The sequence below is a fragment of the Micropterus dolomieu genome, linkage group LG22 (assembly GCF_021292245.1).
Source record: "Micropterus dolomieu isolate WLL.071019.BEF.003 ecotype Adirondacks linkage group LG22, ASM2129224v1, whole genome shotgun sequence".
NCBI lineage: Eukaryota > Metazoa > Chordata > Actinopteri > Centrarchiformes > Centrarchidae > Micropterus > Micropterus dolomieu.
Window position 1 is genome coordinate 25,049,488 of NC_060171.1, and position 21,825 is coordinate 25,071,312.

General features: G+C 42.5%; 1 protein-coding gene across 8 annotated transcripts in view; it reads left to right on the forward strand.

The window, feature by feature from the left end:
- The window catches only part of srgap1a (SLIT-ROBO Rho GTPase activating protein 1a), a 96,500-nt gene extending 75,111 nt beyond the window's left edge, over positions 1 to 21,389 (forward strand). The window contains exons 12-22 of one of the 8 annotated variants that reach the window (XM_046036496.1): positions 632 to 665; positions 1,949 to 2,009; positions 2,799 to 2,876; positions 3,138 to 3,272; positions 5,013 to 5,118; positions 5,303 to 5,527; positions 6,885 to 6,964; positions 12,021 to 12,201; positions 13,866 to 14,003; positions 17,362 to 17,728; positions 18,564 to 21,389. In XM_046036496.1, coding sequence (XP_045892452.1) covers positions 632 to 665; positions 1,949 to 2,009; positions 2,799 to 2,876; positions 3,138 to 3,272; positions 5,013 to 5,118; positions 5,303 to 5,527; positions 6,885 to 6,964; positions 12,021 to 12,201; positions 13,866 to 14,003; positions 17,362 to 17,728; positions 18,564 to 18,971 — 1,813 coding nt within the window. In that variant the 3' untranslated portion in view covers positions 18,972 to 21,389. Of the gene's footprint in view, positions 1 to 631; positions 666 to 1,948; positions 2,010 to 2,798; positions 2,877 to 3,137; positions 3,273 to 5,012; positions 5,119 to 5,302; positions 5,528 to 6,884; positions 6,965 to 12,020; positions 12,202 to 13,865; positions 14,004 to 17,358; positions 17,805 to 18,563 lie in introns of those variants that run through there. The other 7 variants (XM_046036494.1, XM_046036493.1, XM_046036498.1 and 4 more) reach the window with 7 other exon arrangements.
- Positions 21,390 to 21,825: the final 436 nt, after the last annotated feature.

A 21,825-nucleotide genomic window follows, 5' to 3' on the forward strand; every position in this document is an offset into this window, starting at 1 on the left:
CTTGCTCTGGCTTTCTGGCCATTTTGGTGGGTTCCCCCAAAACATCTTAGCTTTAATTTTATCTTTTACCAACAAACAAAAAAAACAGTGATTTGTGCTGAGATGGATTCTGGAAACCTTCCTCATGAGTCAGTGAGCTCTGGCGGTCTGCGTCTGAGATGTAAGGGTGGCACTGATAGATTTGGAGGGGCTACAGGAGGAGAGGAGCGGCAGTTTGAGGGATGAATGTTTGTCTTGGTCAGCTCCCCTGACTCACTGCTGACCTGGCATCACTGAGCTGCTCTGGCAGAGATATTCTCTCTTCCTCCTCCTCCAGAGCGAGAGCAGAGGCCAGTGAAAAACAGCAGGATAAATGGCAGTCAGGGAACAAATGCCAGACTGATAAGGTGTGCTGCCTCACTCCTGCGGCCTCTTCACTACCTCTCACTGGTGGCCGTCTCCGGTCCCACCTGGTCCTGTCCAGTTCCCATCGTTTACTTTCGGGTTTGATGCCAGCACAGAGTGGAATGAGGGTGTGCTCTTAGTAAAAGCTTTGGTGGGCAGCTGCTGTGGTCCTAATCTGGGTCTTGCTTTTCTCTCTCTTTCTGTCTCTCTGTCCATCTCTGGCTCTTGCGACACTTCTCTTCTGTAGCCGCGGACGACGGAACTCACACGCTCGACATCAGGTAGACACCTTGAAGCGTCTTGGGAGGCCCATGCTGCTTGCCTGTGCTCCTTTCCTCTATATCTGTCATGCCTTTAACAGCATTTTAATCCTCATGTTGTGTTTGTCTATATCTTGTATTCGTTACCTGACTTCTGTGAGTAGACTTGAGGCAGACTGAATGGAAGGTTTTCTCCTTAAACCGAGGTGTTATAGCAAATTGTGCCTTTAATTTCAATTGTGTTTAGAAATTCCCAGCATGAACCATTTCCCAACTTCCAAATTGGTATTGAATTTATGTGATATAAAGCTGCCATCCCCAGTCTCACATATCTAAACAGAGAGTATTACGTAATCCTGCAGCAGCAGACCTGTGCTTCAACCCTCACGGCTCCACTCCAACGATAGATAGTTGAATCTGGCATGGTCGCTGTGTTTGGACCATGCCTATACCCCCGAGGGCTGTAAACAGATCCACTGTATCATTAAAAGCATGTGCTGAGTCCCTGTCCAGCACAGAGTTGCAGGAGCAGCTGGCACCGAGGCAGTGGAGTACAGTCCACGTCTAAGTGTGTGAGAGGAATGTGTTTTCTCTGAAGGAGACAGTGCTGCTCCTCTCATCTCACCATTTCTGCCCTGAGCTCCATACTGAGCGTGTGAGGCTCTTTAGATAAGTTCTCACTCATTTAAACACAGGGTGTGCTTGATTTCAAGCATAACAAGACATACTGTAAAGTATGTTTAGCAGCACTAGAGGCCAGTTGAAATGTGTTGGACAACAGGTTTGTAAATGCTTGATGTGGTAACTTTGTGAAATTTTATAATCAGTGAGTTATTATGGGAGACTGGGCATGAATAATCAAACAGGTGGAGAAGTCAGAACTCAGTCTGTCTCAGTAAGAGCTCTAAAAGGTAACCCTCACTTTGTATCTTAACCTACCAACATCACTTACACTGGATGTGCACGTTTATATACTTTAAATATTACATTCACCAGATTCTGTTAGAGCCCGACCGATACATCAGCAGGATATAATTGGTCTATATCTGGACATCACAGATATGTTTACAGTTGTTTACTGATCAAAATTTTATGTTATGTTGGCATATACTGTTTATTTGCTTTTAGAGTTACTTTGATATATCTTTAGCACAGAACGTATTTTCTTTATGTTTGTTAAAAAAGACATTGTATTCAGTTTTTGTTATTCTGAATTGTTGACAGCGTCCAGTATCTGTCGGGCTCTAGCACAAAGTAATATATGATCTTACATTTAGGTATTTTTGTTTGCTTTGCCTTCAAAGGACTCTGGACAAGCTATTCCCCGTGTGGTTGAAAGCTGTATTCGCTTCATAAATTTGTATGGTGAGTCTGCTGCTGTTGTACAGTTTATAAACATTTTGTCTCATCAGTTGAGCAACCATACATTTATGAGTGTATTTATGTTTTTTTCCTTTTGTTTTCATAAATCAACTGCTACCTGCTTCATTTCCAAGTCTATCTGACTTCCAGGCGTTAATTGTTTGGGGCGTGTACATAGTTTTTCATGTTGGGGTTTCAGTGTGTTCCACTTCAGTTGCAGTCATGGGAAACTGCAGATTCCATCCTGTTTACAGCGGTGCGGCCCTTTCCACCCAGCTTCTCAAACATACCGCAAGACAGACAGCTAAGCCTGGCACAAGTGATGAGTTACAGCACTGGTTTTAAACCAGACTGAAAAGGACACTCTGAAAGAATGTGAACTCTTGAGCATTTAAGCTGTGACAGTAGTGAGATCTCGTGGTTTGTAGGCTTGTTCGCTGCATGTTCTCAAGCAGCCAACTGATGACGTACAAAGAGAAATCTACAAGAGTCAAACAGCACACTAATCATGCTTTATCCCGACCCTTGGCCTCTCCCCTTATTAAGTCCTAATCCAAGCTGAAAGACACTTTAGTAAAGCTTGATTGCGGTCTCCCTGACTCATTAATTATCCTTAATTAGAGAAGTGAAGAGGCTTAAACAGAATGTGCCTCTTAGCGGCCAACTAAAAATGGATTTATTTGCTGATTGAGTTTCTTTTTGCAACAGTCCGAGAGGACTTATGAGCATGTTTAGTGTGTCTTCCTTTCCCTTCTCTTTCCTTACTTTCTTCCTCTGTCTTTCTTTGTGCAGGCCTCCAACATCAAGGAATATTTCGTGTATCTGGATCCCACCTGGAAGTCAATGACATCAAGAACTCATTTGAAAGAGGTACATGATGTTTGTTAAACTATATTAACTACACATCATCACCTGGATCTATCATTTTTTTTTTTTTTTTTTTTTTACCTTATTGTTATCCGAGCCAAAGGTTTGGTTCAATTACGAACTAATTATCACTCATTATATCGAACGTATTTATTTAGCCAGTGGGCTTTTTGAGTATTTAATGAGTTATATTTAACATATAACCATGTGCATTTTTAATAATTAAGGACATTCATCTGACCTGCTCACTTGTCTGTGTCTTAGGAAACGACCCTCTGACGGATGATGAGAATAATCATGACATCAACTCGGTGGCTGGCGTCCTGAAACTTTACTTCCGTGGTCTGGAGAACCCTCTTTTCCCCAAAGAGAGGTTCAATGATCTGCTGTCCTGCATCAGTAAGAACACACATATTTTCACTTATTCTCAGTGAGATAGTTTTAGTGTGTGTTAGTGCATATTTTTGTTGTTGATCGTGGCAAAACAAATTTTCTTTTCATTTTGTCAGCAGAATTGCTCTGACTTCTGCTGTTTTACATGTTATATTGATATTATGTAGTATTTGTTTGAGTACTGAGAAAGGACATTATCTGTCGCAAGTGGCACAAAGCTGGTTGTGCTTACAGGATTGTGGTGGAATGTTAAATATCCACGGCACTGAGCAGCGTTTCAATCCAGAGCTGAAACTACACAGAAGTCCTCATAAGAATAGTCACGTTGTCATGTTCCTGTGATTCAGTTCACAGATCAGCCAGCTCTTTGTGTGGCTTTTTCTGATCTTTTAAGACATTACTTGGGGGTCTTTTAGCCTCTGTTGAACAACTGAACATGCAAGTCACATGGACACAACGTGTGCTGTAACACCTTGTCTAGTTTTGTGTGTGCATGTGTTTTTATGTACATGCAGGCTTTTGTGCACTCACAAGTGAGTGGAGTGTGTCTGTGTGTGTTTCCTGGGTGTACTTCAACACATTTGTGCAGGATGAGTGATGGGGATTCCCTGTTTACATTCCCCATTTCAACATGCCAGTGATTGCTGTGTGGGCTGAATGCCCAGCAGGCTCCATATTAAAAACCCTCTGCTTATTCCATATAGAGCAGCTCAGACCAGCTACGATATCACTTTTCCCTTTAACTGCTCTCAGTTGACTGTGGGTTTTTTTTCACCATTGCAGCATACTGTAGCTTCTGATATTTTTCATTTTGGAATTTGCTGCAGGGACGTTTTGCGAGGGTGTGTTTGTAGGTGATGTATAAACGTACATTGGAGTAGCTCTTTAAATAGTAGCTTCTCAAGTGCTCGGGAGCCTTGCAGAATCCTAGTTAGGTATTCATGAAAAATAAAATGCATCACAAGTATCCCAAAAGCCCAAATCCCAGATGGCACAGAGTGGCTGGAGGGTGACGGTGCTATTTTTAGCAGCCAGCAGAGCTCCAGCTCAGCCAAATAAAATAGGCTGCTTCAAGTGCCACAGCAGAATAAATGAGATAGTAATGAAAGGTCTAGAGGTTGGCATACTGTAGCATGTTGATAAAGCACAATATTAGAAGATTTTAAATGCTCAAGTTATTATAATGTTCCTGCAATAAACATGTTTATTGAGAAACAATTACTCCTTTGTTGGTAATATCCTAATTTCTACAAGGCAAAACTAAAGAGTGAAAGTGTAGAGAACTTGGCAAAATGGATTTAGAGATGGTGTTTTCATTTAGAGCCTCCCTCTCCTCCTCTTCCTCTGTGGTGTCAGCAGAGGAACTTAGGCTGAGGTGAAGGTCACCACCACAGTTAAGGCATTTCCTGTCAGTTGCCTCTACACACACACATTACGTATCGCTGCATTAGTAAATCATTGCTGGTGCTCCAGAGACTTACAGTAATTCTGATAAGTAATCAGCTCAGCTTCAATATGCTCTTGTATTCATATGCTGGGACGTGTTGATGATAATCAATATGTAGACCTCGTCAGACAGATGAGTGTTTTAAATATATACGGCTTTGCAAGGTGGTACATTTGATGTAGATTCTGCAGAGGTAAAAGGGCGGAAACAAAGCCTTTATTAATGTAACAATGCTTCTTGCGTTACAGTATTTCACTATATTAACATCATACCCTCCCTGTCCTCTTTTCCTGCTCTAGGAATAGATAACCTATATGAGAGAGCGCTGTACATCCGTAAGATCCTCCTGACCATTCCAAGATCAGTCCTCATCGTCATGCGCTACCTCTTCGCCTTCCTTAACCAGTAAGTTTATAGACACTAATGAGTAAATCCGTCCTGTATTTCACTTTCCATCTTAATGAAATGTCATTCTAAGTTATGAGCATCCACTGTCCCTAGTGCTGTGTCCTTTTCTCATTCATCATTTACTTGATCTCCTTGTCCTCATCTCTCTTTTCCTATCTTCCTCCCTCCATCCACCCTCCAGCCTGTCCCAGTACAGTGACGAGAACATGATGGACCCATACAACCTGGCCATATGCTTTGGCCCCACACTCATGCCCACACCAGACAGCCAGGACCAGGTCTCCTGCCAGGCCCACGTCAACGAGATCATCAAGACCATCATCATCCACCATGAGACCATCTTTCCCGATGCCAAAGAACTAGATGGGCCCATCTATGAGAAGTGCATGGCTGGAGGAGACTATTGGTGAGGATTGATGCAATTCTCCTATAGATTCTTTATCCAAATATTAAGCAATTCTTCAGGTCAGGGATCAGTTTCTTGTTCAAAAGATGCAAATTACTTTTTTGGGATCTTTGGGTTGCAAGACACAAACTGTGTAGCTACTAGGCTACCCTGTCACTGGTGTCTGAAGGTCAAGTTGTGGGTTTTCCAGGATTCAAAAGCAAAAATGGAAAGTATTCTGATGAGGTCACTTCATGCAGCTGCACAGATTTAAACAACGAGATGTAGGTTTGAAAGTCAGACAGACGCTGGTGTTTTTGGAGCCCATTTTCTTTAATATACCGTGAATGGAACAAAGGCACACAGCCAAACCTCCTTCATTAGGGACTCACTCAACGTGCAGGTATGCATGCGCTCTCAATGCTGCAGCTGTCTATATGTTGGTGGAGTTGGTAGGAGTAATTACACACACCAATTTGGCATCTGTTGTTAAGGAACATAGGACAAGGTAGAGCATGTTTCAGCGCTAACTTTAGATGGTGGACTCTTTTCTGAGTGAGACAGGTTGAAACAATCACTTTAATTACCACGATCTCAGCAGGAGGAAAGAGGAAAGGTCACCTGGCAGGGAAAGGATGATTAGATGGATTGCAGTGCATACTGGCGTCAGACAGATCAAACGTGAGGCCCTTTGCCAGCTCCACATCTGTAAGCGATGCTTATCACTTGTTTCTTCCACTCCTCACTTTCTCTATATTTCTCCTTTCCTATGCCCCCACATCACCGCAGGCTGACAGGGATTTATCCATGGCTAGAGCTAATCAGCCGTCTCAGCACAACCATGTCCCCCCCGGCAAGGCACATGAAAGCCCTGGGGAGATTTGTTGTCTTAGCTGCCTCCCTTTCTTGCAGAAGAGGAGGCAGCTGGTGACATGTTAGCATGGGCGGAGACACTCAGTTCCTGGCAGGGGTAATCTGTGGAGATGTGCATGTGGCATTACTGCCAGCTCTCTCAGCACGATGCCAGAAGAAGACCATTTCAGAAAAAGAGGCCCAACCACAGATAGAGGATCTAAATTTCTCACAGAATACTGGCAATGACCACTGTTTGAACTTTGAACTTTCTCTAGGTCTTATTAATTGTAAAAACCTTCCTTCCTCCTTGTCATCTTCACTGAAATGAGATCTGACAGTTGCAAGCTACAGTACATTGTCCACAAACTACTTTTACTTCCTGAAAAGAAAAAAAAAAAAGAAGTGAAGGAATATACTGCACAAGAGGCAATGATTCTGCCTTTTGTAGTTTTTTGAAATTGTCCCTTGTCCCCTGACCCTGCCTTGGCTGTGACCCTGATTGTCTGCATCTTGTCCCCGAAAGCGAGAGCCCCTACAGTGAGCATGGAGCCCTGGAGGAAGTAGAAAACGAGGGAGGGACAGAGACGCACACTAGCGAGGATGGTGAGTAACTACATTACACAAAATACTTAAATCAACTTTATCCTTTTTTTCACAATTGTTTCCTTAATGTTTTCCACATAACAACATTTTAAAAAGTATCATTCATTTCACATTACACTAATTAAACTGTCACACCACAACACACTCCCATTTAAAGTCAAACGCTGCACTGTCCCGTCCACATACTGTATCCAAATTTAAACATCCCCTTGTGTCCGTGGTGCTGCGAGGGTTAAACCCAGCTCTCCACAGCTCTCTGCAGCTAATCCTGCCTTTCAGCCTGTTAAATGCAGCAACCTTGAAGGGCCAGGGAACTGGGCTCACAGTGATCGACGGCCATTCATATTCTAATGCTTCTGCTTCTCCCTCAAGGCCTTAGAACACTTCCACATCCCCCTTTTACAAATTCCAGGGTGGTCTTACACCAACTGGACCCTTTGAGAGATGAATCTTGTTTCCCATGGTTCACACTCTTGGGTTCAAATTTTCAATTCCCTCTATTGTATTTTTTCATTACAGTGTGAAAAAATTGTGTTAAAGTAATGTAGAAAAGAAATGTATGGCATATGTGTCAAAAAGCTTTCTGATGCAGGCTGTGTTTTCTCTATGTTTAACTACACTTCCATGTGTCCAAAAGAAATATGAAGAAAGAAAAATGTAGACACTGGAGGATACAAAAGACTTCTATTAGACGTTGGGAAAGGGTGCATTTGCTGTAATCATACATGTGGTCCTGTGCTTGAGTGAAATGGATACCAGTTGGTCCACATCAAATAGTGAGTGAGTTAGTTGAAACCAAAATATCAGCCGGGGTCAGACGTCACTTTAACATCCAACGAAAAGCAGAAGAAGACAATAAAACTTCCAGCTCATTAAAAGTGTTAAATATCCCTGACAGAGAGCTGACCAGATGTAAACGATGCGAGCAAAAAAAAAAAAACAGTCAACCTATAGTTGAGCAAAGTCTCCATATCTTACCTTAGTAACAGACTTCCCCCAAACCTGTTTCCATGGTGACGACAACGGCCCCAATCCTGTCTCCCTTTCACACCCAGAGATGATTTTTAGTGGCTCCCTGTCACCATTTATCATCAGTCTCTATGGAAAGAGTTTGGAAATATGGTTGATCTCTTCTCATTACGTCAGCTGTTAATAACTCTGCTTCCAAATTTAAGTCGATGGATGTCCTTCATAACTAAAGAGGACATCGGATTAGGCAGGGAAACTTCTGTGTGTGAGGGTTCCCTCTGTAAAATACAGACGGCAGCTATCAACTCTTTGAGTAATTAATGGAAGATTGTTTTTCAGAAGTCCACTGCTACCATGTTTTTGTTCCTAAAGCCTCCCTGGGCAGACCGGGAGGATGTCCTCTCTGACTTGAGTCACTCCCTGTGGAGTCTTGAACTGTGGTCAAGTTATTGTCATCAGTTATTTTTAAATCTCCATGACATCATTTGGATTTCAGACACAAAAGCAAACCTCTTTTTCTGTTTGGTTACCAACCCTTGATTCTGCAGCCTGAAATAGTGTGTTCTCCCTTCTCTTCCCAAGGATCAAAATGTGTTTACCCTTAAAGTATGTGAACACAAGACAACCAGAGACAGAGAGAAAGGAGTAAAAGTTATTCCACGTGTTGGTCTAAGTAGCAGTGCGGAAATGTTCTCATCTCATGGGTGCAGAGAGTGTTAGAGCTCATTAGCTCAGATAGATGATCTGGACACACAGAAAGTAAAGCTAAGTGATTGTTGCTTTAAACAGGCGCAATGAAGAGAAGGGCACTTGTGTGGATGAATATGAGTTATAAGATAAAGGTGTCATGTTTTACTAAGCCTAGCCCCAGTTTGAGCCTCTCATACATACTACCATTACATTCGAGTGACAGAGCTTAGCATCCGGTTTACCAAAAAATACCCTGGGATCTTTGAAAACCCTAGAAAGTCATTTAACAGCACGTATCACTGTTCTGAACATCTTTCCATAATGCTTAGACTTTTCCAACCACCTGGATGAAAAAGATTGTTGCTGCTTGCTTAGTTTGTACAACGTGAACCAAAAATAAAACATTTATTATCAGTTGCATTGATGTCACCTTCCAAGATTTGATATTTTTATTTATTCATTTCTGTTTTTCTAGATTAGGAAATACAATCGCACCTTGAGAAACTGGTTTAAAATGCTTCTAATCATGCCACCAACAAAATAATAATTTATCCATGTGGTTAGAAGAGTCTTCAAGATACCTTCACATCTTCAGAAGATATGGATAGGTGTTTTTCATTTGCCTTCTGGGATTTTCATCAGGAATATATTTTTCCTGAAAATCAAATGCTTATTTCTTCCACTAACACTTGATTAAAGGAACAACAATGTTAATACACGAAGGGGCCAAACTGGGGCTAAATAGAGCCGTACAGTATCCCTCAGCATGTTTCCGCCCGGAGATTAACTGCCTGTTTTTAGAGTGGCACTTCTCGCACACCATCAATACATTGATGTTCTATTGGCTAGTGAATTTGCTACAAGGTCAAAGGTGAATTAACTGGTACATTGATTATATATCAGTTTGCAAGAGTGTAGCAGGATGTCCTTGTTTTCCCAGAAGGCATACTGTATATTGGATTGCATCTGTTAATGGGTAGTGTGTTTTACTATACATGAAGGGTCTCCCCATAAAGAGTCGCGTCTAACCCACCTTCATCTTTTCAAGTCCAACATGTCATCTCCTGCTCTGTTTGTAGCCTGAGATTAATATTTGTCTGCGGAGAAAAGGGTGGATATTAGGGGTGTAACGGTACACAAAAATCTCGGTTTGGTATGTACCTCGGTTTTGAAGTCACGGTTCGGATGATTTTCGGTACAGCAAGGGGAAAAAAGGCAAACATTAAATTGCTGCTGGTTTATTATAAACTTTGGTAAACATACAAATTACTTTATACTTTTTTAAACAAACTTCTAAATTACACAATAAATACATTATATAAAATAAAAAAGAAATGCAAACTACTAACAAGTTCTCCACTAAATAAAATATCAAAATTATACCACATACAGCTAATAAAATATAATAAAAAATATGGATTACCAGAAACATACCCGATCACTACTGAGAAATGTCGGCCCACTGCTTTCATCTTATCGACTTGTCCGTTGTTGTATTTCAGTAGGAAACCGAATTGTTCCCAAACAGAAGACGTTAACAATAAGGGAGGGTCTTAAAGCTCTGGCTTCTCTGCGCTGGCCGTGATGCTTAAGTCACTAGTTAGCGAGAGGCTGGGCTAAAGCGGCTGCTTGTGTAGCGCTGTAGCGCCACAAGGCGGAGATTTGGTCCACCACTTAATATGTCTGTGTGGAAACTCGGAATTTACGTATGTTCCACACACAAAACAAGCCTAATATATGCACCGTTCCTAAAGTCCTGTACCGAAACGGTCCGGTACAAATACATGTACCATTACACCCCTAGTGGATATTGATCCTAACCATATCTCACACCGGGCTCCTGCTCCCCCATTTCTGTATGTACGAATGTGAATGTAGAGCAGCATCCACACAGACTCAAGATTTCTTTAACTCCAGTCACAGTGTGAGTTGGTTGGGTCTGAAGCCACTCAGTTATACTTGCACAACATCAGAGGGGATCCTTTACCGCACTGAGATTTGAGTTTATTGCCTGCAGCTTTCAGCCGCAGCCATGTCACTGCAGTGTTGGAGCGTGTGTGCGTGCGTGAGTGTGTGCACGCCCAAGCCTTGGATAAACATTAACAGATGGATGGATAGGTTGAAGTAAGGGAAATAGAAAGAGAAAATGGAAAGGAAGGGAAATCCCCTGCACTGATAAGGGTTCCATCACCTTAATTAACAGCCTTGTCCGCTGCAGTGAAGCCCAATTAATTCAGCCCGTAAATTCCTGCATGTCACATTTTATTGGACCATCCACCCTGTCAATCCTGACCACCAAGCGGCGCAAGGAAGGTGGCAGGTTAAAGTGTAAAAGAAAAATGTAATAGAAACAAATGAGGTCAAATAGATGCTGGGAGAAAAGAAGAAACCGCTCTGCTCAGAATCATGCCTGTATTTCCTCTCATCTGGGAATTTCTTTCAAGCTCCTGTGAAAGATATACCATGATGGCTTTTCACAGCCGATACAAGCTTCCGCCATTTAGTCTTTTCCCAGTGTAGACATAGTGCAGGGTGTATATAGAACACCCTGCGTTAGGGTGAGGCTGTGTCTGTCCAGGGACTCCCTGTCTGACTTAAAGTGAGATGGGAGGAGGGCAGAGGTAGGAGTGAGGAAGGAATAAAGAAGCTATTTTTAGACCTGTGTTGCTGTAGTGCATGCATATTGGCTTGGAGACGTGTACCTTTTGAATAGAAGAGTTGACTGTAGCGGTTGTTGAAACGCCCAATGCTTTCTTCAGGACCGATATCAACTTCGATTTTCAGTGGTTTTAAGTGAAAAATGATGGACTTGAAGAGAGCAGTCAATAGTAACTGCTCAATCTACCACTGGTTAGTACTGTCTTTTATAACTTTTTCTGGTCTTTACCATGTTAATTTCCCATGTCACTGATCCAGCGCTATACTTGTACAGTTATTGAGTAGATATCAACCCAGTCTAATGATCCATACAGTGCCTGACATGCCCCTGAGTCATATAGATCTCCTCTCCACAGCTTCTATAATTATCCTGCTAAAGCTCCTCAGGGCCTGTTGTGGCCCTGCATGGTGTTGTAGTGCCGGGTTACTATTGACTACAACTAAAATAAACAACTGGCTCAGCACACTTGAGCTCCATGTGCTCAAACTGTTTCACATGAGCATCCACGGTCACAAACATGCTGCTATTAGACCTGATACAAGACTTTCCTGCATCAGAGCCAGCATGTATTTAAGTGCAGCATGTGTTGTCTATCTGGATTAAGATTATTATTTCACTAGCCTGCACCACTTGTATCAATCATTACAAATGTCTGCTCATGCAATAATAGCCATTTGTACTTAACGTCTTTGCCCTGTCTGACATACCTGACCTGTCTAATCCTCTCCACATTGACAGAGGGCGAACCCATTGAAGCCATTGCCAAGTTTGACTACGTTGGGCGCTCTTCCCGAGAGTTGTCCTTTAAGAAGGGCGCCTCCCTGCTGCTGTATCAGCGGGCGTCAGAAGACTGGTGGGAGGGTCGGCACAACGGCATCGATGGCCTGGTGCCACATCAGTACATTGTGGTCCAAGACATGTGAGTGGTTTTCATTGAGCATAATTTAAGGTATGACTGAGTAATACACATATGTATCCAATCAGGACCAAGCTTATGAGAGTATAATTCAGGGCTGAACAACAGCAGATGAATTTATACTGAAATAGGAATCACAGAGAACACAGCTGATTATACACTAATGAAAACATACTTATGAATAGGATCGTCATATTCTGCAAAGAAGGCCCCTTAAATCTTACACACTGAACCTTTAACGCAAAAAAATTTGTTTTTAGCCTTTCTAGTAGCATGGCTCGAGGGATAGCAATGTCGGCCCGTCTATCGGTCCAGACTGAAATATGCCAGAAACTATTGGATAGACAGCTAGCTGATGTTAGCATTTTGCCTGCGCAAGTACTGCTTCAGAGAGCTGCTAACATTTCTTGTTATCACTGGAAAAAAAAAACAATCCCTACAGGTGAGGAAATGTTCTACCCCTGAACTACTAACAGCTCCACTAAGGGCTTTAGATTTGTGGTTTAAAGCTCTCCCTGATGATATCTCTGTGGGTTAAACAACACATTTTGTTGACTTGGCTCTGTAAGTGGCCGCAGCCCTTCAGTTGACAGCAGGGTCGTGCATAGAGGACCTTCAGCCCTGTTTGTCCCGCTGTCGTCCCCGTTCAGCTGTGGAGCATTCTCCATCTCCAGGATCCTCAACCAGCCCTTCTGTCACTGTCGCACGCTCGCAGCTCTAACAAGCGTAAACTCTGCTGTGACGGCTGCTGGTGCTTAATGGGCTAGATTCACTGTCTCGTTAGGACGGGAACAGAATCACTCCAATCACTTAATAGCTGACTGACAAAATGGCCATTTCCCCTCTTCCCTCTTCTCTTCTTTCTCCTGCTGCTCTCTCGTCAGTGTGCCTCTATCAATAATTCACCAGGAGGGGCACTGCTGATGGGGTGTCTTCTTAGTTAATGAAAGGGCAGGGGAATTTACAGCTGTATTGGTTGGCCCTGAGCGCACCAACATCCTGCTCTTTACTTAAACAGAGCAGTCTGAGGCACACAGGGTTGTGATCTTTACTTGTCCCATAAAATAGCCCACAATAAAGCATAAACAGAGACGTCTGAGAGGCCACTTCAGCACAGAATATCTCACTCAAGAGTCTACTGTCAGGGGGTTCGAACTTTCTGGTGTATGTCAGAAAATTTTGTTTGCTGTCACCTCCTCTTTGTAGAAGTGCTCGTCCTTGATCTGTCTGTCTGTGTGCATTCCTGTGGATACACTGAATAAGTGGCTGTGTTTTATGTCGGCTAATACACATCTTCAGCCGTACAGCTTAGTAGCTCTGATTACTGCAACCTGACATGCACCGGCTGTACCCAGTATCCAGTCACACACATCACTGAAACCCATACAGCTGGTTGGTGTGTGTGTGTGTGTGTGTGTGTGTGTGTGTGTGTCACCACCACAGTGCATCACCAGAATACTGAGAGGAATATGACTCATCTGACTCCCTAGACCTTGGGGGAGAGAGGGAGCCGTGCTGACTCACAGGAAACTGATATCAAATACTGTCATCGAAGAACGGTGCTAATATGAAAGATCAACTGATTTGCTGATTTCTCCCTATTTTTTTTTCTGTCACTTCCACTTGCTCTTCCCATGTCTCAATGTCACTCTGTCTCTGTGTCCTAGAGATGACAACTTCTCTGACACTCTGAGTCAGAAGGCTGACAGCGAGGCTAGCAGCGGCCACGCTGGAGAGGATAAATGCTCGGGAAAAGACATCGGCTCGCCCACTGACACCAGGATCTCTGAGTCCTATATTACCAGGTTGGTTTTCACATGGCTGTCTAGCTGTGCTACATGGACTGTAATATTAAAGCCTCTCATAAACAAGTTCTATAAGGGGACCATCATTAGGATTCATTTTAAAATCTTTGAATACAATTCACAAAACTCTGTTTTAAATGATGGGTTTAATGTGTTTGTCTGTGTTGTACAGCAGCAGCAGTGATCTGTTAGGAAAGGGAATGTTACCATGAGAAGTGATTTAAAAACTACCGCTGACAACACGTGACGCTCACAACACGTGACGAGACACAGCCAAGGTTCCTGCAGTATTTTTGAATAACTGTGGACATAATAAAGATTTTTCTTTAGGATTCCTCACTGGACTCCACCATGCAGTAGACATGAAGATACCTGTTTTCAAGGTTAACAAACATCCTACAGTGTTAATCAGTGCCAGCCTCCTGTCACTATAGTGACCAATGTATGACTACAACACATCTTGGACTTCACGTTGGCTGTATAATGAGAGACGGCCAATCTAAAACAAATGACTGACAGTCTAGCAGCATGTCTGTAAGAGCCTCCATGTTGCATCATCCAAGATGCTGAATTAGCATCAGATGTTAACACCAACACACACACAAACTTGACACTTGAAAAATGAACTAACTACCTTAGAGAGATTGGGACTTGTCGTTGTATGTTACTGGAAATAATCCTTGTTGTCAGCTTTTTACTTCAATGCAGGCTTGTACCCCAAAGTGCTTTAATAGCATGAATCTTGATATATTATCAAGACTGAAGGAAGTAGGAAAGACCTATACAGTATCCAATCCTCAGTGTTTTTCTCCTGTCATTCTGTCTCCTCAGCTCACTTCTCCCACTATTTAATTCCCATTAAATGCCCATTTCACAGTAGTGGTTTGTCGTCAGCTGCTCACACTGCAACATACTGTACATACACATGCACAGGGAGGGTTGGCACACAGAGAGAACACACACATATCCGATCACACCTCAGTCTTTTTGGCAGCGTCTGCTGGTTGCGTGCCAGTATTTTGTCTCCTGCTCCTCTCTTCATTGCTGCATTTCTGGTGGTGGAGGAAGCGACCTTGAAACTGTCTGTTACTGGTTCGTGCCAAACACATGAACAAACGCTTTTTTATTCATAGCCACACTCACTCCCTCCACTTCACTGTTGAAATTTTGATGATTCATACTGGAGGCAATATTTACACCACAAAGCCAGTGTCTAAGACGCACTCTACCTGTCACCATCTCCCAGGTGACACCCATCCCTCTCATTATCTCCCCGTCTACCTCCCACTCACTTTTCTGCTCTTCCAATCAAAACATTCCTCCTACGTTAAGTGTTGAATCATTTATATCCCGAGCTTTATTTAGATATTTTCCTCTCTCGGTGTTCTCAATCAGCAACACGCTCAGCAGACGGAACCTTTAAGTACAGCTTGATATCACAATAATAGCAAGTGTTGGTAAAAAAGATAGTGATGTTGGTGTCTCTTTTAGCGGAGAGGATGCACCATTGATTTGATCATACCATACAGTTGCTCCTTTTTTTTTTTTTTTGCTCGGAGGGAGAGGAACTCATGGAATGCCTTGTCATTTCCATGATTATTAGCCAAGGCCATAATGAACAAAGGGTGAGCTGTCAGTGTGGTGACAGCTTGCAGAGTAAGTTGCAGTGCCTGTTGTACACTCTGTCCCAGAGGCTGGGGGACTGGTGTTATGAATGTAGACTGCTCCCCCTGCAGGATGTCAGTGGTTCCTGCAGTTGTTTACTATTTCTCTCTGCAGTCTCGGGAAGAAAAAAAAATTCTCACCAAGCACACCAGCCTGAACCTCTCCACCAATTAGTCTTTTTTTTTTTTTTTTGCTACACATTCATTCATATTTTTCACATTAAGACATTCCGTCTTGCAGGTTTGTGTTTCAGAGTCTTACATAAGCACACATGGCCGTTTGGGTTGACCGGAAACTTTCTAGTTCATGTAAATGAGTAGTTTTCTGTGATGAAATGAAGCGATTGGGGAGATACGGCAGCACAGTGGCTTTGCACAATTACACTCTCCGAAACCCTCACAGTCCTTTATATCCATCCTCATTATTACTTTTTGTTTAGCACAGTGATGAAGCTGGCTATTATTCTTAATGATAATGGCTGAGACGGCGTTCATTAGGCAGACGTAAACTCTCAAATGAAGCCATTTGCCTCGGAGAAGTGATTAAAGGATGAGTAACTCACTGCATGTTCATCATCACAAAGAACCAATAATGCAGAATTAAAATGGTTAATCTGACACATGGCAGCGTTCAGATGTTATTGATTTAATATTTCAAGTTGTCCCTTTTTAGCAAATACCAACTGAAAAAGTGGCATAATGATACAATTATATTATTAGTTTCTTTTTACCTTTTAAAATATTCATATGAATGTCTGAGATGTCATGTAATAATAATATCAGGTAACTGTGTTATTAAATTCTAGTTCTTTGCCAACAGTCATGCTCAAATATCTTTTTCAATTATTAGCTGCAAGACTGAAAGTGATGACGGCGGTGACAGCTTCTTGGATTAAACATTACAGCTCTTGACTCAGGCTGTCTGTAGCTACTATAGTGCTGTTAGTCATGCGTATATGCAGAGCAGAGCCTATTAGAGTCATACTAAGGAGGATGTGCTGCACTATTGGCCTTTTATGGAGCAATAGTACCGCTTCACTGGAGGAGATGTTACTGTGGAGAAACATCATCTCGATCAGACACATGCGTTCATGTTCAGTTCTGTCTCTCCATGTTTCAAATGCGTGTGTGAGATTATGTGCGTATGGTGCTGTACCGATCCAGGTTCAGACAGAGGACAGAAGTACTGCTGCTGTAGCAGCTGTAGCTTCTCCCAGGGAGCCTGTTTTGGTGCTCGGACGAACCACAGGCCTCCTTTCTCTGGGTGATAGCCAGGACTACTCCAGCTGCTCTCCAAATAAGCCTGTCGGAGCTGTTAGTCATTGACATCAGGGTTCCTCTTACACCACTGATTATTGTTTTTTTTCTTCCACAGTGGCAAATGAGTAGTAATGATGGTTCACTATAGGCTACTAAAAATGCAGCATACATTGATATAGAAAATTGCTAGCATTGCTACATTTTCAGAGTGAGACTCAAATGAAGCCCTTAAATAAATTCAGTAATTTAAGTCTTAAATTATTGGATACATAGCAGTCAATCCAAACACAAGGCTGTTTTTTTGTTGTTCAAAAGTTTACATTTGGGAGATGCAAGATGGCACAATTGTAATTAAAAAGAAAAAATGCTTAACTCGATAAATAAATGTTTCCCCTTTGTTGTTTCCTCTCCATCCCTCTCCTCTATCCCAGCAGGCACAAGAAAAGATCAGAACCACCATCTCGGCGGCCCCCTGCCCGCCCCAGCGATGTCCACTGCATGGTGCATCCCTCCCAGCATGGTCATGGAGGACATGGAGGCACCCCAGAGATGGGCTCCCCAGTTCTAGGCCACTTCAGCCCACGGGACATGCTGCGGAGTCGCAACATGCCTATGGACAGCCCTGAACGTCGTCGCCGCACTGGCCACGGGAGTTTGACTAACATCAGCCGCCACGAGTCGCTGAAGAAGATGGAGAGCCCACCGATCCGCCGCTCTACCTCTTCGGGCCAGTATACGGGCTTTACTGACGGCCACCACCACCACGGCGGCAAACCCCTGGATCCGGAGACCATCGCACAGGTCAGCGCGGGACGAGCGGCGACCCGACCGCAGCTCCCTCCACCATCAAAGCCCTGCCCCGCCCTGTAAAAACATAGTCAGTCCCTGTCTTCTGCTTCCTCTGGCTGCATCTGTGTCTGTGTGCTAAATACACAAAAGACTAGCTTCACAGGCAGACAGCAGGGAGCATAGCTTGACGTTGGGATTCATCACATTATATTAACTGTTAGTCTTGCTTGTGAGCATACAAAAGCTATTACAAAAATACATTGATCCCTTACTGGTAAACATTTATGTTCAAGCCGCCATCCGTTTTTGTGTCACGGCTGATAGGAAGGCCGTGGCTTTAATTTAACTGTTGTCACATATTTATGAATAGTAAAGCCATGAAAGGCGCTTCTATAGGGCCTCAGTTAGAAAGGTCACAGAGCACTTTACACTGTGCTGGGCTGTCTGTCTGCTGGGAACATGCTCAGATGAACATATCTTGTCATCTCTGCATCTCCTTCGCTACCTGAAGTCATTAGCATGCAGAAAGAGAGGTGCTGGTGCAAAGTAATACTCTTTACTAACTCTCTGCATGTATAATGCATGCATGGTGTTTTCTTAAAAAACTGTCACTGTGTTCCTCTGTTAACATCGCTTTTTATGTTTCCTACCATACTGCAATCTACCTTCTCTTGGCTTGTCTGTCATTTCTTTCTCACTCTTTTGATTTCTCCTTCCGACTTTCTCTTTTAGTTTTTTCTCATTTTTAACCCCAACCTTCTTTTCTATCCCTCTTCTCTCTCACCAATGTTATCGTCATCCTTCCGCACCCCTCCCCTCTCACATATACTCTCTCTGTCTCCTGCAGGACATAGAAGAAACTATGAACACTGCTCTGAATGAGCTGCGTGAGCTGGAGCGGCAGAGCTCAGCCAAGCACGCCCCTGATGTGGTGCTGGACACCCTGGAACAGCGGCAGACCTCCGGCAGCAGCGGCGGGGGTCCCACGCCAGCCAGCTCCAGCGAGTCCCTCAGCCCCATCCACGGCGTCATGCTGAGGTCCACTGCCAACACTGAGCCACCCATCCGCCGCAGTACCAGCTCCTCCAGCGATACTATGAGCACCTTCAAGCCTCTGGTAGCGCCCCGCATGGGGGTGCAGCTCAAACCCCCCGCCTTGAGGCCCAAGCCCATGGTCCTGCCCAAGTCTAGCCAGGTCTCACAGCCTGCGGCTACATCTCCTCAGGACCCTCTGGACAAGTCCTGCACCATGTGACCTCTGGGACAGGAACCAGGGATGTAAATCAAAAACTTTCAATCAACTTCCAGGGGGCTGCAAAATGCTACCAGTGTCTAGACTTCACAGACATACAACAAATAATATCTAAGACAGTGTAAAATACATGGACCTGGACAGGAAAAAATGTTTCCTCGTGGTGTTTTGAAGCTAAGATCATGAAGAAGACTCAGACAGGATCTGAGAGACTGATGTAGGAGTTGCAATGTAAACAGATTTGTCTCAATAACAAGCGCACAGTTGTGTGTTAATATGTTTAGGTTAATATTATCTAACAAATGTCCTTTTTGAAATAAACTCAAAACAACAAATCACAAAGGCTTCCTTCAAGGTTTTAGAAAACGTACACTAGTTAGTTTAGTTTACAGACATTCACAAACTGTGTAACTTTGAACAAAACATGCTGCATGTAGCTCCTCTGTTAACCACTGAACCTGAACCTGGAGCTTGATGAGAACTGTATTGACCACAGAGGCATTCTCACACACAGAACTAGATTAGATTAGATTTTTTGTTCTCTTACCTAGAAGGGCCTTTGAAGGTGTTCAAAGGCCTTACTGACTTTAAGGTGTAACTGATTTCACATGTTAAATATTATTTAGGTGCTGTGACTACAGGTTGAAGGTTGATTTGACGACTGATATGGGGGCCTGAAGAGCCCTTAAAAACTAACGGTACTTTCCTGATAGATAATAGTACTGATAGCAGTATGCTTTTTTTTTTTCCCCACTAGCATGTAAATTCTGCAACTTTCTTTTGGGCGAAGCATACCATCTGTTGTGTGAAATGTACAAAGATCCCCTTCTGTTCTGGATTCACTCAAATTTATTTTAACATATTGCCTGGAATGAGATATGACTATTGGATGAAACCACTACTTCATTATGAACTTTTGTTTGAACATTTCGATGCTTTCTTGAATCCCTGCATAACTAACTCGTGATGCAGGGGTAAAATATGCCTAATAACTATGGCCCTTTGCATCTGTATAACACATGAGGAGCAGTGTGGAAAAATTGTGATGACAAATCATCTCCTACCTACATTATATACAACACATATGCTATTATACATTGTGGAACTCATGCCATAGTTTCTTTTATGCCTTGCTTGGCTTTATCTACCCAAAGACATGACTGTACAAGTTAAAGCATGGATGCTGACCCTCCATATATGATGTAGGCATTCTTCTTATTGACTGATGTGTACAGACTGATGGCAGCGCCCTGTGGGAGTGCTGCTGGTAGCCATGGACCTAATGACTGTTAGTGTAAAAACCTCCTAATATATTCGCCCTGCTTCCTCTTTGTCAAAGTCTTCGCAAACAGCAGCTTGCTTTGTGTCCCGCTAGTCTTGTTATATGTTCAGGTGAGAGTGTCAATAATGCGTTTTTTGTGATGTTCCCTGACTGACATTGAGGCTTTCCCTGTGGATGTTCTGCCTTTGTGGACGCTGCCGCCTCTAAAAGCACGTCGTGTGGCAGAAAGCTGCACATGTGGAACAGGAGAAGTCCCACACAGACAGTGATAAACAGCCCATGTCGGTCAGCTCATGTGTGTCCAGGTCCAGTAATAATTTCAAATGCAATAGCCCCCTACAACTGTACATGCCAGAGTTCCAGCTGTGTGACTGCACCCCTGTATGTCTTTTTTGAAAATAACCTCTGTACTGTAGAAATAAGAGAAATGGGTGCATGTCCTGGGAATGTTTGGCTAGCATAATAACACAGAAAACACGTGGTTTGCAATGAATAAGCAATGCTCTTTAACAACAGGTTTACACTATCTTTGACTTGACAATTATTGTGTGTATAATAACCAAAAGATAATTGATTTCTGACTTACTAACTATTTTTGTAATCATTTTTGTTATGCGTGTTTCATTTCTGGGTAGAAATGACTTAGAACAAATGGTGTAGAATAAATATCCAGAGAAACAGGTGTGACAGCCAGTATGAAGCCAGTTGTAAAAAAAAATACAAAATAAAAGTGTGCTTTTTGTCACTATGTTAACATCATCAACAGTAGGACTCAGTTATGCCGTCTGTAGGCTTTAAGCTACTCTGTGGTGTTATGTACATCTGTTGTATGTACTTGTGAAAGTGCCTTTTAAAATGTTTTAGAGGAACTTCAGACATCCTGTACCGTTGCATTTTCATGTCAGATGCTGTGTTTTTGAGAAAATGCAGTGCAGAAAAAAGACACATGAATAAGTAATGATGCCATTTTCCAAACAGTTATATGAAAGAATGAATAATAAATAAACAGCTTACCCATTGTGACATTGCACTTTTATGTATATAACTGTATATATGGCATGTAACATCATAACATTTAGAGTTCTTTGAGGGCTTATACCTCCAAGGATTTCTTTCTAATAAAGGAAATAGTTTGTCGAGTCTGGTGGATTTTAATTCCTCTGTCCAGCTTTATATACTGAGTAACTTAAACTTTGGTTTATTAATAGTCAGTAGTGGAGGAAGTATTCAGATCATTTTACTTGGGTAAAAGTAGAAATATATTACAATGTAAAAATACTCCATTGCAACTAAAAGGCCTGATTTAAACACTTTACGTAAGAGTAAATAATTATCGACAAAATATACTTCAAAAGTAAATGTACTCATTATGTAGAATGGCCCCTTCCACAGTACTATATTACGGATTATTGTATTACTGTCAGTGATGTAACCGTAAAATGCTGCTTCCATGTTAATGTGCTTAAAAGTGAAGTGAAGATCATCTTAGAGATGTTCTATATTGATCAAAATATTTTGTACTATAAAAGTAAAGTAAAGTAACTATAGCTGTCAGATAAATGAAGCAAAATGTAA